At 46.7% G+C, this 16,441-nt stretch overlaps 1 protein-coding gene across 11 annotated transcripts in view; it reads left to right on the plus strand.

The window, feature by feature from the left end:
- The window catches only part of AGAP1 (ArfGAP with GTPase domain, ankyrin repeat and PH domain 1), a 571,061-nt gene that overhangs the window by 216,538 nt on the left and 338,082 nt on the right, over positions 1–16,441 (plus strand). For 10 of the 11 annotated variants that reach the window (XM_063088245.1, XM_063088260.1, XM_063088272.1 and 7 more), the window contains 2 exons: positions 12,016–12,101; positions 16,278–16,419. In XM_063088245.1, the coding sequence (XP_062944315.1) occupies positions 12,016–12,101; positions 16,278–16,419 (228 nt within the window). Of the gene's footprint in view, positions 1–11,149; positions 11,204–12,015; positions 12,102–16,277; positions 16,420–16,441 lie in introns of those variants that run through there. The other variant, XM_063088275.1, reaches the window with a different exon arrangement.

Here is a 16,441-nt window from a genome sequence, read left to right on the forward strand (position 1 = left end):
CCAAGTTTTCACGTAAGGAAACTGAGGCACCAGAGGCTGCGAGAGCTGCTCAGAGACACCCAGTCTGGAGGCGTGGGCCTGAGGTTCACCCTTGGAAGGAAGCTCTGAGCCCATTCCCCTCCACTGCTGCCCTGAGAGGGCCACCACACATTTTACGGATCAACAAATGGGCCCAGGGTGCTCAGAAGGACGTTGCCATGTGAATTGGGGCTGAGGCCAGGCGCTGCGTGGTGCAAGACCTCAGAACAGTTGCTTAGATATGGGGAGAAGTGTGAGTCCTGTGGAGCTGTGGTATGGGAGCTTTTGGGTAGTCCAGAATCTTTATGCCGACGATGAATTTGCAGGAAGATTGAAGTGTATGGAGGTAGGGCAGCCCCAGTAGGCGCAGGACCTCTGAGCCCTGGGAGGCCTTGGCTAGTTCTCCTGGGAGGCTGGGCAGAGGTGAGACCCAGGGAGGTGAGTGGTCATTTGCATGCAGGCTTCCTTTTCTGAAGGGCATTCCCTTGTTTGTAGGTCCTTATTTCAAAGCAAAGTCCGTGGAACTTAATCAGAATGTTTTGGACTCCATGGTCTGTCTGCCCTCTAAGGGTTGAAGATGAGGCAGGATATATTTTATTCTTTTCAGCATCTGAGATTCTGCAGCTGTTGTTAGGGAACATTTTGTTGAGATAATGCTATTTTATAGCAATTTTAGATAGTGTTTTTTAAGGGGAAAAACTATGGAAACTTAATGAAAGTGATGTTGCTTCTGTTGACAGTGAGATGGCATTGAATATTGATGATGGAGATTGGCCCATGTAAACTAGCCTAAACCACCTGACCAGGGTTTTAGTTTTTATTTTAAAGAAGGCATTATTTGAAGAGAGCTTTTAATAAGTTTTATGTGTTAAACTACCAATTTATGTTTTCCTTGAAGCCCTTGGAAGTTAAGATGTAAGGAAATAGAATTGAACTATTGGGCAAGAAATCATTTCATCAAATATTAGTTTCCAGCTTCTTTTTGAGCAGGAATATCATATTTTTCAATAATACTTTAAGTTGATCTCCAATACTTAATGGTACTTCATTAATAAAACTTTTATAAGTTCCAGTGTATACATTTCTGACTCTCTGCTTACTGAAGACAACAGTGAAGCTGTTTTCAGTCAACACAAAATAGGACCTTAGGGTCTCCAAGTTTCAGTTCTACATCTGCCTTTACATCCAATTGTTTATTTATTTGGTATCAAGAATACCTGAGCTGCTGAAGTAAGTGGCCCTTTTTTTTTTAAAGAAAAAAAGCAACCCCCCCCCCCCCATATAATCTACTTACAATTTCCAGGTACTCTTTGATTAACTAAATCTAAAAGTGTTGAAGTAATAGGAATATTGGGACTTCTAAAATTCCAAGTTGAGTCAGTAAAAGCAACTGTTCCCATTCCTTAGAAGTTCTCAGCAGGAGCCTCCTAAATCATAGTAAGCGTTAAATCTGCTTTGATGTGTTCTGAAGATTCAGCTAGGTAGCTATTGTTATTACTTACCTGACTTAGGTCACACAGAAAAAGCTGGCTTATGATTCATGAGAAGGTGGGAAGTCCCGCATAGCAGTGTGCTTGTCTGTGTAAAATTTCAAGGTGTTTAAAAGGCCATCTTGGGGCCGACCCTGTGGCTCACTTAGAGTGCGGCGCTGGTAACGTTGAGGCCTCGAGTTCGGATCCTATATAGGGATGGCCGGTGCACTCACTGGCTGAGTGAGGTGCGGGCGACACCAAGCCAAGGGTTGCGATCCCCTTACCAGTCACAAAAAAAAAAAAAAAAAAAAAAAAAGGCCATCTTGATTCTGCAGCTCTCCCAACGTTCCAGCCTAAGCCGCAGCGGGTAGGTCCTGCTTTGCACAGGAGTTTAGCTGACCCAGCCCCATGTGCATGTTCTCAGTCTCCCAGTTAGATTGCAACATATTTGAGAGTGCGGGTTAGTTGTTATGGTAGTTTCAAAAAACACTTAAATGTATTTAAAAATACTTAAAGCAGCCATTTTCAAACTCTCTTGAAGCCTTGTTGGAAAAGCGCTCTTTGGAAACCCTGCTGCTCTAGAGCCTTGCAGCCTGATAGGAAAGCCCTCCTTTGCAGGCATGTGTAGTTTTTCACTGGCGCCTCAGTTTTCTCAGTTTTGTTCCGGTTGAGAGTCTGTCATATTTTCCTGGAATATCAGGGATTCTATTGATCTGCAGGTCCAGATCTTTCTGCATTTGAGGAAAATTCCATTGTCTTTTATCTTTGGATAGGTTTTTTGTTGGGTTTGTTGTCAGAGATACCATTTATCCTTTTGTTAGGTCCGTTTCCTTCTCTGTAAAGACTTTTTGTGTCTTGTTAATCTTACTGTGTCTGTTTTAGGCGGTTCTTTGTCAGAAACTCAGCTTTCTTTCAGCCTTGTCTCTTCTGCTCTTCACTTTTTCTAGTTTCGTTGGTTAGTTTGTTCCCACATGTTGTTTTGGGCCTCAGTGCTGGGGGTACTGTCTCATCTCATATGGTATCAAGTTCTCGTCCTGGAGTTCTTGTCTTACTGAACGCCTGTTCTTTGTTCAGTCACAGTAGCGTGGGAAATGGTTGTAAGGGATTTTGTCCAGCTCTTCAAATGTTGCTTTCTTCCCCCTTGGCTCTCTGGTTTTTGTACGTCCCCTCCTGCCCCTTTCTCCTCCTGTGGTGCCTTTGCTTGACATCCTCACCCCTTCGCCTAAACTTTCTCCCGCTGGGGCATCTCTGCCCAGACCTTTTCTTTACTGAGACTGGCACCATTTTGATTCTCTTTGGGGATATCCCTCCTGGTCAGGATTGTTCACACTGGCTGGGGCCACAAGTGGGTTGTAGTCACTGACCACCGGGAAGGTTTCTTTCTCACTCAGAAATTCTGAGTTGCACCTGGGCTACTGGGAGCTCCCTGCCATCTTGCTTCCTCTGGTAGGAGAAAGGGGGTGGAGAGATGCTCCTTGGCTTGAGTGCCCTGGGCCGGAAGGGCTGGACCGTGCTACCCACATTGCCATTTCGCAGACCTTGATGACACCCCTGATCAGCTTCAGGGGAGGTTGGAGGTGCAGGGACCACTTGGGCATCTGTGAGGCTTTGCGGCGTGGGCTGCAGGACCTGAGGCTGGACGTCCTTCTCCCTGAGGATTCCAGTGTCAGAGGAGTGTATCGCGTCCTTCCATCCCTCTGTAGCCTGAGGGAACCTCCTCTTTGTTAGGGACCAAGGTTTTCCCCGTCTTGGGAATTTGCTGAATGTTCCCTACCAGGTTCCCTTCACCTGTCCTGGGGGTGGGAAGCATCTGTAATCATTTCCCTTGGGGTCCCCCACTGTGGTGGGTCACTTCTGCCACTCGCTGGGTGACATAGGCATTTTCTTTACCTCTATAGAGCCTTTGCCGGTTGTTCACTTCTAAGGCTTCATAATTCCCATTCCTCCGTCAGGAGACGGAAGAGATGGCAGCTGCCCCTTCTGTTTCTCCCCTCTGTACGTTCAGCGTGAAACAATCCGGGAATGTCGTTGGCTCGGGGTGGCCTCGAGGGGCTGAGGCGCCAGGCCGCTCCCTCCACCCAGCTCAAGTCTCCTCTTATTGTCCCCTAGTGCTGGTGCTTTTGAGGTTTACCGTGTAAAGCCGCGCTCCGTTCCTTGTTGGAGAGAGAGTTTTCTTCCTTCTGGCTCCCCCCTAGCTTAATTTTATTAGGAACGGAGGAATGGAAATTCAAGTACAGTGAATCTCAAATCTGCCCTCTTAACCTGGAACTTTGACTTTTTTCTCTTTTTCCATCTTCCTTTTATAAGTCTTACTTAGATCTGATTTACAGGAAGCCACTGGAGGTCAAGGCCTGTCCAAGGAAACAGCACATTAAACACTCAAGTCATGACCTCAGGCCGTTTCACCCACAGAAATACTTAGCAGTCTGCATGTATTAGATCCTTACTCACTGCTAGTACATCTTTAGAGTAGTTACTTTCTATTTCACAATGTAAGTTCAAAAAAAAAAAATTGGCAGAGGAAATAAAATCTGACTCTGTTCAATTTTGTAAACTAATATGTTACCAATAAAACCTTTTTCCCAGTGTAAAAATAATATGTGGTCCAAAATTCCTTTTAAATGTCACAATACAAAAGTCTTCCAAAATCCCAGTGTTAATAAATTACTAACTTCAGTACTTTTTATCAACAGTAATGAGCCAAATTAATTGGTTTTTAAAAAAATTTCTGGCACATTCATGATTAAATTTTCTAAAATACTCTCTTAGGGAGAAACAAGAAGGTTCATAGTCCTTTTCAACGTATCTCTCTCATTCCATTTTTCTTAAATAATTAGAAAACCATGAAGTTGGCACATGTTCATCCTGTTTTGTCATGGCACTAAGTAACGAAGAAGAAAGTTTCAGGTGAATTTAATAAATGTTTTCACAGCAGGGACTCTCTAAACCATGGCTGAAGGAGACCCAGTACGCTTCTAGCCTGAACCACGGCTCTGGTGGTTGACGAGGCCTGGGGCCAGCTTGCACCTACGGGAAGAGTTATAGCTGCTTGACTGCATCTCAATCAGATGCTAAAACAATAAATTACTAATTTCTGATGGAAAAGAGCTACAGATGCAGTTTTAAATGTAACAATAATTTTCATCCTTTGCTTATGCATGAAAAAGTAAAGATAAAAATCAACATTAAAAAAGGAAGGTCCTAGGCAGGTGTCTGTGTGTCTTGTTTCCTAAGCGCAGTGGTGATTTTTGGAGTTGAAGACAGGGACATCCCTTTCAGAGCTGTGAATGGAGTAAGGAGAAAGGATAGATGTCTCCGCATCTTCAGTGTTGGCCCTGTGGGTGCTCGAAAGATACATAGAGGCTGCCAGGCACGTTTACAGACAGGGTCACATCTGCAGGACTTGTCTTAGCAGTTTGTGTGGAAGAGAGGAGGGTAAGGAGCAGCCAGAACATCCAGATTTGCATCTGCTGCTGCAGCTTTCGGGCTATGGAGGTCTTGGTCCATGTCTGACCTTCTTTTCCTCCCGAGTGGATTTGGATGTGACAGTAATGTTTGTGTCACAAGACGTGGTGAGGGGAGTGGAGGGGACATGAGAAGTAAAGTGCTCTGTAAACTCAGCACCATCAGGCACTCCGTCTCTGCCACGCTTGCTGCAGAACCATGAGTGACATGTTAATAGCTTTCGGTCCAATTAGCCAAAATGATGGAAACAGAAACGTCAAACATCTGCTACAGTGTTTAATCCCAACAGAGCTCTTTTTTGGGGATAGGAAAATTCAGTTTGCTCTTTTTTTTCTCTTAAAGCAGGAGTGACAACATGGATGAGACACTTATTATATCTTGCTTGGTGTAGACTGCACCTGTATTTAAGAGTGCTGCTGCCTAGTGTGAGTTTGAATTCTTGAAGGAACCCAGTTGCTTTCCTTACGCTGGCGGATGTCCCAAAGTTAAAACTGGTTCCCACCATGTGGGGCTAGGACTCAGAATAGGAACCTGGAAATTGGCTAAGGATGGATCGTAAGGGATGCCCTTAAGACTTTACAGAAGATACTCTAAAAAGCAAACAAACATGTCTGTGTGCTTTTCTTCCTGATGGCTGTTTATTCACAGGGAGCACATCCGCCTCCGCATCTTGGCAGGTGTATTTATGTTCATCTCTCATACGTTCTTCTCTCCACAACTTGGCTTTAGGGAGAACTTAAGGCCTTGATTTGCTTAAGAATGCAAGCTCAAGGGCAAACACAGGCAACTAGAGCAGTTTTCAGGTTTCTTGAGAACCCTGAAAACTTGACTTTGGGGTGAACTGGAAACCAAATAAACTGCTGTCGAGGTTGAGTTCAGACAAGAAGAGCTGCGCCTCTGCTGAAGTAGCTCAGTCGAGACGAAAGCGCTCAGTTCTGCTGTCCACTGAAACTCCGTGGAGAGAATGAAGCCTGGCAGCAGTGCTTGCTTCTGTTCAGCACCTGCCTCTGCTGTGTGCTGTGTGCTCAAGGTGGTGCCGCTTACTTGCGGTGACCTCTCAGGAAGCAGCAGATTTAAGTGTGGGAGGACTCCAGTTTCCCTTCTCGTCAAGATGTTGTCACAGCTGCAGAGAGTCCTGGTAGCACCTTAGAGTCTCAGGCAGATGCAGCCAGTGGTTTTCGATCGCCAGCCTGGGAGGCCAGCTGTGCGTGGCTGCGTGGCTCCAGGGTCGGCCACCGCCTTTGCAGTGATCTCCGAGCACCTGTGCACAGGTGTGCTGAGCCAGACGCCTGTCTCTGGCTTCCAGTGGGGATCTGAAAACACTTTTTGAAAATAACATTATCTCTGATGTGATTTAATGTTATGTAGAAGGTGGAACAGCACTCAGGCACCACATTTATAATCCAGGCCATGGGCAGGGCTCGCGTTAAGGTCTGGGACTGCACAGTTGAGTAAAGCAGACCTGTGGGAAAATAATTGGTAACTGGATATAAAGTAGGCACTGAAAGATGTACATTAGAAATAAAATTGGCGGTGTCCTCTAAAATTTTGGTTGAAAAAAGATCTAATGACTGGGATAAGATGGCAAGTTTGAATTTAAAACAGTGAGTGGGGGCCCCTAAATACCAGTTTGCCGCCAGCCAAGCCTTCGTCCTAGGGCTTTTCCTTTTGTGTTTCAAGTGGTTGAAGTAAAGGGTAGACGGATTTTCAAGTGTTATTTCATTTACCTGCTAGACCGTGTTTCTCAGTACCTGGTGGTTGTATTTCAGTTGAGTCTGCTGACAATCAGTCATGCCCTATTTTACTGGGTTTTTTTGTTCTTTTCTGGTAACTTTTAATCCCAGTCTTACTTTCTTACAACTTGGCTGAATTTTATCTAATTACGTGGCAAATGCATATCAGTATTTTTTGTTTCCTGATTTAAGCGTAATACCAGAAAAATCGTACAATGGCCAGCATCTGATGCTTGAAATTGTGAACTATTGAAAGGAAATATCACTTGTATGCTGCCCCTTGGAGGGGAAATGTAAAGTGACTTCAGAATTGGAGGAGGTCTTCCTGATGGGAGAAGGAATCACTTCCTTTTTAGAGATGACAAGACCTAGGTCTGGAGTCCTTGCTTGAGGTCACCAAGCCGGAAGCGGGAAGAGCATGAGAGAGGCGTGAGCTCGGTGCCTTCCCAGGAGCCTTTAATGACTTTAATGTGGTGACTCGACTGTCCAGAAGTATCACTGGAGGACGCGACTCTACAAAAACAGGTTAGAGGAAGAGAGAGAGAAGAGATGTAAGCTTTACCCAGCACGCGCTCACCTGACCTGGCGAGACATGCAAGGGTTTAGAGATGTGCGTGGTGTCATTGAGGGTAAGGGAGGACACCGCTGAGGTCCTGCTTCCCAGAGAGGCAGGATTGGAGGCAGCCCGGGGAGGCCCCTGGGACAGGCTCCAGTCCTCCCCTCCTGCTTTGGAGCTGCCCAGTGAGCAGTTGGGCCCAGGCAAAGGGGCAGAGCCTCATGGAGGTCAAACCCCAGCATCCGTCAAGCACAGGAGGCCTCCATGTGCACTTGTGCTTGGGGAGCTGCTGGCAGGCAGGGTCAGCAGGGGCCAGACGAGGGGGCACAGAGTGGTGCCTGTGGGGCTCAGGATGCAGAGGTCAGGATGGGGCTGTGGCGAGACCCCTCTGGTTGTGGAGTGCTGGTGGCAGGGCAGGGGCAGGTGGGAAACTTATAAAAAAAACCCTAGCTGAAAAATATGGACTATTTCAAAGAATGTGAGATGGTAGGGAAGGAGAGAATGCAGGAATGTAAAAATGTCCTGGAGGTAGGATAAATGGAGCCTGTGTGTGTGCATGTGTGTGAGAGCTGGGATGGGGTGGGGAGGATGAAGGTCATGCTCTCTGAGCTCTGCTGTGTCCGAAGCAGTGTTCAAAGTGCTTTTCATCTATTAACTCACTAAGGAAAGCTCTATTTGCTACCCCCATTTTACAGGTGAGAAAACCGAGGCACCAGGCAGTTCAGTAACTTGTCAGAGGTCACCCAGCTGGGCAGGGCAGGGATTTGCACCTGGAAGGCTGACTCTGTGCCCTTGCAGCACCTGTGCTCACTGGGGTGCTTATGAGAGCAAAGTGGTGCTGTCTGTCTCCCTCCCCAGCCACCTGCCATGCCCATCCTCCAGGCCTGTCCCTCCAGCCTCACCCACCTCAGTCACCTCCCTCCAGTCTTTGCTCACTCCCTCCAGTCTTTGCCCCTCCCTTTGCCCCTTCTCTGACTGCTGATTTTGTCAGATACCTCCTGCTTTATGAAGTATTTGCAGATAGGCCTCCCAGGTGGAATGCACTCCTGTGTACACGTGCTCCCTTTTCCTGGGGTTATTGCAGCTTCTGCCACCTGCTCTTTGGAACTATGTTCCCTGCTCACAGCCCAATAGGCTGCATGCAATTGGCGCTCACTAAGGGAGTGAAGGCATGTGCAGGGCTGCAGTGCCTGGCTTGGACGTCTGAGTGGATGGCAGTGCCTTGCCCAGAGTCTGGGACAAAGGTGAGGTCGCTGTTAGAAGCGTGGGCGTGTGTGCATATACACAGTTCACAGCAGGTGACTGCACCGAGTGAGGACAGAAACTCAGTACCAGAGTTTATATTAGTTTACTGGGGCTGCCATAACAAAGTACCACAAACTGGGTGGCTTAAACAGCAGGCATTTATCATCTCAGTTCTGGTGGCCAGAAGTCCAAGATCAATGCATTGGCAGGGTTGGTTACTCCTGAGGCCGTGAGGGAGAACCTGTCCCAGGCCCTTCTCTCAGCTTCTGGCGGTTTGCTAGCAATCTTTGGTGTTGCTTGGCTTATAAACTTCTTCCTTCGTCTGAACGTGGTGTTCTCCACGTGTGTGTGTGTGTGTGTGTGTGTAAACTTCTGCCTTCGTCTGAACGTGGTGTTCTCCGTGTGTGTGTGTGTGTGTGTGTATGTGTAAACTTCTGCCTTCGTCTGAACGTGGTGTTCTCCGTGTGTGTGTGTGTGTGTAAACTTCTGCCTTCGTCTGAACGTGGTGTTCTCCGTGTGTGTGTGTGTGTGTGTGTGTGTGTGTGTGTGTCTCCATCCAAATTTCCTCTTTTATAAGGACACCAATCATATTGGAGTAGGGTGCACCCTACTCTGGTATGACCTCATCTTAACTAATGACAGCTGCAAGGATGTTATTTGCAAATACAGAAATACGGTCACATTTTGAGGTACTGGGTGTTAGGACTTTGAATTTTGGGGGACACAGTTCAACCCATAGCAGAGGTAATGACAGACACTGCATGAAATAAATGTTGCTCATCAAAGAATGCTTAGCAACTTGATGATTTGTGTACTACCAGAACTTGGAGGGCACTTACTGATTGCTAAGGTTTCCAAAATACCTTCTGGAGCACCAAGGACAAGCCTTCCCGGAGGGGCCTTGGGAGCTCAGCCCTCACTGCCCCCTGGGAAACTGTGCTTTCCTCAGTTTCTTCTAGCTGCCAGAAATATCTGCTGCTGAAAGGACATTTGCAAAGTGCTGTCCAGATCAGCCCTCCCCCAGGAGAGGCTCATAGCCCCAGATGGATTTTGAAGTTCTGTGAGCTGCCTCAAAATCACTTAACTCTGAGCACAGAGATTTTCCTGTGATTGGAGGGCTTTGAAAATCTGCATTAGATCTCCTCTTCAACAATGTCGATCTGAAGCTAATTGCTTCTAGGTGCTTTGCAGTGGCTGTCACCCTAACTCAGGTGCCCATTAAAGTTAAAACTTCTAGATTGAGACACTGAGAACTGTAGGACAGATTTTTAAACTTTTCCTATTGCTTTTTTCTTGTTGCTGGTAAGTGTGACTAATCAGATACCTAGGAACAGAGTGTAAAGGAAAAAGATTTTTTTCCCAAAAAATAAAGAGTAATAGATTCACTTTTCAAACATTATTTTTCCTAAGAGGTTGGATTCAGTTCATCTCACCAAGAAATAGCAGGTTTCCAGCATCATGTTTTAAAAAGTTAAAAAATGTACGGAAAAATATTGATTACTATTGCAACTTCTGCTTTTTTTCCTATTATAAGTAGGTTTATCAGATGTTAAGCACGTCTTTTGTAAAAGCAAGTGATAACCCTTGGCTGAAATTCTGAATAACTCTGTAATACTCTCCAGCGCCACCCTGCACAGGCCAGACTTTGCTCAGAGGCATTGTGTTAACTCGTCATTCCTCGCCTGCTAGGATGTCCTTGTTCCCATCTTACAGCTGGGGACACTGAAGTGGAGAGAGGGGCATAAGGAATGTGAGTCCACATGGCTGTGTGTCCAGGGTTCAGATAGAGCTCGTCCAGCCTCCGAGTCATTAGGCACGACTGTACCGGGCTGTGTCTCACCGAGGGTGGAACCTGCTCTGTGTCAGATTTTTCTAGCTCATGTCTAAGTCACAGCAGCCCTGCTGGGAAAGGGGTGCCATCCTTATTACCTGTAAGGAAGCTGTAGTTTGGGGACCCTGAGTCATTTTCGGATCCTCCTGCAGCTGGTGTGTAGTGTGGGCAGAATCTGTTCCTGAGCTTGTCTGGAGCCAGTGTCCTGAGGGTCGCTGTTACAGTCTTCCATCTCCTATGTCTCCACCTGCCTGTTTTTGAGGACTCTGCCCTTTCTTTTCAATGATAGGGGGTGGGTGGGATGGCAGTGGCACCAAAATGAGAGTTTAATTACTTTACTTGAATTTTGGTTTTCTTTGGTTTTTATTATTGAACAAACAACACCAAATAAAGCAACTGTGATTACTGTTCCGTCAGTGTAGGAATGAGTGTGCATGAACACGTGTGTGCGTATGCAAGCGTGCATAGGGAGGCTGGTTCTCCGGGCAGCCCACCTAGCCTCTGATGGTCTGGAGGGCCTCGAACACTTCTTTGGGATGGGATGGGGATGGGTTGAGGACTCTAGTTACTGCTTCTTGGGCACTGAAGTCGCCCAGACCCAGGATTCGGTGGGGATGGATGGGTCCTGTTACAGGCAAGGGAACCAGATGTGGCTCTGGGCAGCAGAGGGTTGACCCACGGCTGCTGGGGCTGCTGGGGAGGCCTGACAGCATTGTATGCTGGGGTTCAGTTATTCGGGGTTTAGACAGGGTTTTTGGAAGGCACCTGTGCATGAGCCGGAAATGAGGGCTAGGACCTGATGTGTTTCTCTCTCCAGAGGTTCTCAGTTCAGAATCCCAGTGAGGCTTTACCAGAGTGGACTCAGAGTGCAGAATCGCAAAAGGTAGTTTGTCTTTGGAGGTGGCAGTGGAAACCAGAAGTCTAAGTGTTTCCCACTGTACAAGAGAAAGCCTGGCTGTCCGGTCCAGGGCACTAGGGGCAGCCCTCGGGACCTCCACACGCCCCCCCTTCCCTTGTTCCAGCAGGGTCCCCAGTGGCTTCTTGCTAACCCAGCGTGGTCTCTAACATCTCTCCGTCAGCTGCACTGCTCTGTCTCGACCTGTGCAGAGATACCATCCAGTAGTTTCTGTCTAACACGTGTGTAGTAGTTGAGCATCCTTCCCTTAATTGTGAACTGTGACTACGGAAACACCATTCTCATGATGTGTTCTGTGTTTTCCTTTCAAGAACTGGGTTTCCCTTGAGGAGAATACAGGTTCTCAGCCCTTTGATTTATCAAGATGTCGTAGAATATGCACCTGTATGCATGAAAAATTTGTTTCAGTTTTGTGAACCCCGCTAGAGAATGACAATTTCGGTGTTCTCTGTTTCCCAGTGATTGAGAATTCCTGAATTTATATACAAAGCCTACATGAAAATTCTACACTTCTCAGCCATGAGTGCCTGGCATTGCATGGGAGGCTGTGCCTGCTAACTGGAAATGAACACAGGTTCCTAGAGACAAATAATTACGTCTGAGTTCAGTTGTTTTTAAATTCAGCGGTTACTGGAGACATTTGAAATCCACTCCTAAACAGTCAGTTGCCTCCATGGCCACAGCCTAGGGTGTATTTTTCCACAAGCGAAGCCCACGTCTGTTTACCCTCCTCACGCTCTGTTTTTCTTTTGTAACGAGGTTTTTTGTGTGTGTGGCAGGTGGCAGGTTCAAGAAAGAGATTGTTGTTGATGGACAAAGCTATCTGCTGCTGATTAGAGATGAAGGGGGCCCCCCAGAGGCACAGGTGAGTATCACACACACGCCGGTGGTCAGCTCTTTGCCTTTTTTTTTTTTTTTTTACTAAGGTTCTGATCCGACAAGTGATTCCAAGGGCTGACCAGTTACTCAGCAGGTTAGAGCGCAGCCTTATAACACCAAGGTGATGGGTTCAGATCCCTGTACCAGCCAGCCACCAAAACAAAACAGAGTAAACAAGTGGTTCTAGAATCCAGTCAGATAAAGAAACACCTTTAAAATGTTTTCTATGACTGAGATTTTTCTTACCTCTGAGAAACTAATTCTATTGTTCCTTCTGACTAAATCCAAGAGAGAAGTTGGGTCTGTGTGGCTGATTTTTTTTTTTTTCTTCCACTTTCTGTGTTTTTAAGAAAGAAAGAAAAGCAGAAACTGCACTGATTAGTCAACTCAGTTGGAATGGCATCTGGAAATTTTTATAGTTTTGTGTTTTTTTATCTTTATCTTTTTTTCCTTGAGGTGGTTTGATCTCTAGAGAGATGAGATGACTTAGAAAATTTGCTGGGTAGAATTTGGAGTCCAATCTTCTCTCTGACTCAGTGGCTCCGTGCCGCTCCCTGGCCATCCTGGCCCTCCTCGGTCTCCACCGAAAACTACCGTGCAGCCTATTGTGAAAATCCCTTGAAAGATGGTCATTCTGGAAATAAAAGAGCATGAGTGTGGAAAACCTCTTTCTTTGGTTTACTTAATCCAGTTTATTATTTTACTTCACAGTTTTCTAAACACTTTAAAGAAGCCAAGAGCTGGTAACAGCCAATGACCCATTAATGCAAATTTAATATTAGACATTTCCTTGGCATCCTTTCTTGAACTTACCTTTTTGTGAAAGTGAAGCATAGGCGTGTAGGATAAAGTGAAAGATGTTGGATATAGGGATTCTTAAAAGTCTGGTATTCCATACATTGGAAGACCACGCAGCTATTCAGAATATCATGGATTTACCATGTTGCATTGAATGGAAAACATCATGGGTGGAAGATGCTCCAATATTTCTTAAAAATGCTGGCAGTTAAACTATGAAACATAATAATAAGGTTGTTCTGATATAAAAGATGTTGAAGTGTGAGAAATCTTTTTCCTTAATGTTGATGAAACAGCGCACTTGATCATATTACGGAAAGACCTTAAAGACACATTCACAGTGAACGAAGTTGGTTACAAAGCGATTTGAGCCATGTTCAGTGCACATCTGCTACTTTATAATTAAGCAGGAAAAGGTTTGAGATCTGACTTGTACTATCCTAGGTTTGCAATGGCAGCAAAAGCCAGTAACTGTTTCTTAGTTGGACTTAGCACATGGGACAGTCTGCCCTGTGACAAGGGGTTCTTTGATGCAAGTTCCCTCGGAGGCGGCTCATAAATAGAATGAAGTTGGTAAAATGTGAAAGTCATCTGGATTTATTTTCCATTTTTCCTAGTATGTAAATGTTTTGGAGCAACCAGGGACAAGATGTTTTTCCCCCAATTAAAGAGCACGCCTTATCAGTATGTAAAGAATCTAAGAAAAAAATAGGGAGATCTACAGAAGTGCACACAGTAGCTGGTTTAGTGACTTCAAGAAGTGCTATGCTTTTCACTGTGCAAAGCTGCCCAGAGAAGAGAAATGTGAAGACTCGGGACCTTTCCCTGTGTTCAAGCAATGCAGAAGCCTTTCTTGGTTTGAATTTTACTTGTGACAAGAATGGTCTCTCTTAAAAGTAACCCCAGATACACCCTGCTTTCCTGCAGCACAGGGACGATTCAACTCTGCTGTGAATGTTATTACAGTTGCTTTTTTAATTAGAAAAAGTTATTTTGTGCTCTTGTTTAAAAGCCCGTACCTAGTGTTACCATCACCCCGCACGTCGACAGACAGAATCCCGTAATTTTATCTCCAGTGGTATTTTTTCTCTAAGAAAGATCTTTTCTCTAATGTCTGTGGATAATGCACCTTTTACATAGCTTGAAATGCAGAGAATATCCAATGTCATTTGATAAAGTAATGTTTTCCTTCTTTTTAGTCAATCTAATTATTTAAGCAATTGCTTTAAGGAAAAAAAAATGAAGGCCTGTGACAAATGGTCACCTCTTGTCTGTTGAGCTGGGTGAGCTGCGCCTTGCGGGTAGCGCTGGGTGAGCGCCCCATGTGCCACCCTTCACGTCCACCATCTGTGTGATCCCTGAGGTGACCCTAGTGCCCTGAGATCTCACCCGAGGTTGGACGTGAGGACGTGGTGATGGGGTACAGACCCTGGCGTCCTGCCTGTGATCCCACCAATGCTGGGGGTAGAGCTAGGAACACCGGGACATCTCTGTGGCATCTGGCTATGAGAAAGTATTGACTCAGGAGGATCAGTCCCTTATCTTACTAGCACACGCTTCCTTCAGAAGTAGTCTAGAAGCTTACCCTAGTTATTAAAGAAAAGATTTCTGCTGTAGGGAATATCAACGTGGAGGCTTTCAAAATTACAGATAGAATTTCTTTGCTTTATTATTACAGATCATGTAATGTCGTCTACCTAAAGACACAATGGCTTCATGAGAAAAGCCGCAAGGCTCTTTGTGGCTACCAGTGTTGTTTTAGGGTAGTATAGAAACTCTGCCATGTAATTGGCATTTTTTTCTTTCAAAATTCCAATTTTCTAATGGAAAAAGCCCTGAGAGTAGGGGGGTATTTACTGAGTGCTGCCCACCCACTGGGTGCTGGGGCAGGGGACGGGGTTTGCGTTTCCTCTACGTGGAGGTTCCCGGCTTTGACCCTGGGCAGAGGTCTGGTCCTGCTTCCCGCGCTGGTGTGCAGCGAGAGGCTGAGCTCTCCCATGTCTCGGGAGAGAGAAGAAACATGCCTGCAGGCAGAGGCGAGGAAAAGGAGGCTCCGTTCTGTCGGCCCGAGCCCTCGTGCCCTCTGGAGGAACTGTCAGGGTTTTCTCAGTCTGTCCCAGGATTATTTGTTTCCAAGTCCTTTCTCATTTAATTTTATATCATTAGAGCTTTGGGTTTTCAGAAGTTTCATCATGTAAACGTTTCACATATAACTTGGTACACTTTTCAGTTGTACGTAGTAGTCAGAGTTTAACCCACAAAAAGTTCCCCCAAGTGTATTAGGGGTGATACCTCGGCCATAGAAATGTATCACCTTGTTTTAGAGAAAGCAAATAGGATTTTTTTGTTTTATCTTCACTTGGAAAGAGAAGGGTCTTTGGTGGCAGCCGTGGTGAGGATGTGGGGGGATGTGTGGGGCTGCGGGACTGCAGGAGCCTCTGTTCCCTCAGCTCCGACTTTGCAAGATGGTTATTGGTAATACATGAAGTTATATGAGGGTACTTCAACATGTTTGTGGAAAAATGGAATTAAAAGATAATGTGAATCTCTCCACGAACGTCTTGAAGACCCTTGTACGTGCCGGACAGTAGTTATTTGCCAGGAAGACGCTGTGATACTGGTTAAACTGAACGCAGGCACAACGGTAAGATGGCAAGAGTCGGGTCATCGCGAGCCCCCTCACCAATTTTTGTTAATTTTATTAATTTCCCTGAAAGTAAGAACTTACTTGCTCTCAGGGGCACTGTAAGAGTTCAGTGGTGGCTCGGTCCTTACCTACAAAGAGCTCTCCAGACAGTGGAGGAGACCAGCCGTGGGGCCTGGCGTGGTGTGTGGGGAGGCCGGGGGTGGGTTTCCGCGCAGCCTGTGGGAGCCCGGGGGAGAAGCCCCTCTCAGTCTGGGGGGTCCTGCAGGGCTCCCTGGAGGCCCAGAAGGGGGATTTAGTGTGAAACAGGGGCTCCGGCTCACCCCCAGTGCCTGTCCTCAGAAGCGAGAGGCTCTGGTGGGAGCAGTCACCTTCTGCTTGCAGGGCTGCGGCTGGCTGGGTCGGGACAGAGGGTGGGCTCCCGGGAGCGGGAACAGCATGGCGGGGAGACGGCGTGCTTTGTGTTCTCTGAGGACGGAGTGGCCTGGGTGGGAACCGGACCAGGGTCCGTTCCTGAGGGGAACGTGGAGGTGCGGTGTGCCCAGGAGAAGGACCGTGGTGATGTAATGACAGTGAGGGCATAGTAACAAGTTGATCGTCAAGTGTCTGCCGGGTGGCGAGGGGTCCTGGCGCTCTCAGCGGCCCGGGCTCTGCCATCCTGGCCTCTCCCTGAGCCGCCTTCTCACTCAACTCCTGCTCTCTCTCCCCTTTTCTCCCCAGTTTGCCATGTGGGTGGACGCTGTTATATTCGTCTTCAGCTTGGAGGATGAAATAAGTTTCCAGACTGTCTACCACTACTACAGCCGGATGGCCAGCTACCGGAACACGGGCGAGATTCCGCTGGTGCTGGTGGGAACCCAGGGTGAGCCGCGCGCTGACTGTTG

Source organism: Cynocephalus volans, chromosome 1 (assembly GCF_027409185.1).
Source record: "Cynocephalus volans isolate mCynVol1 chromosome 1, mCynVol1.pri, whole genome shotgun sequence".
NCBI classification, from domain to species: Eukaryota; Metazoa; Chordata; class Mammalia; order Dermoptera; family Cynocephalidae; genus Cynocephalus; species Cynocephalus volans.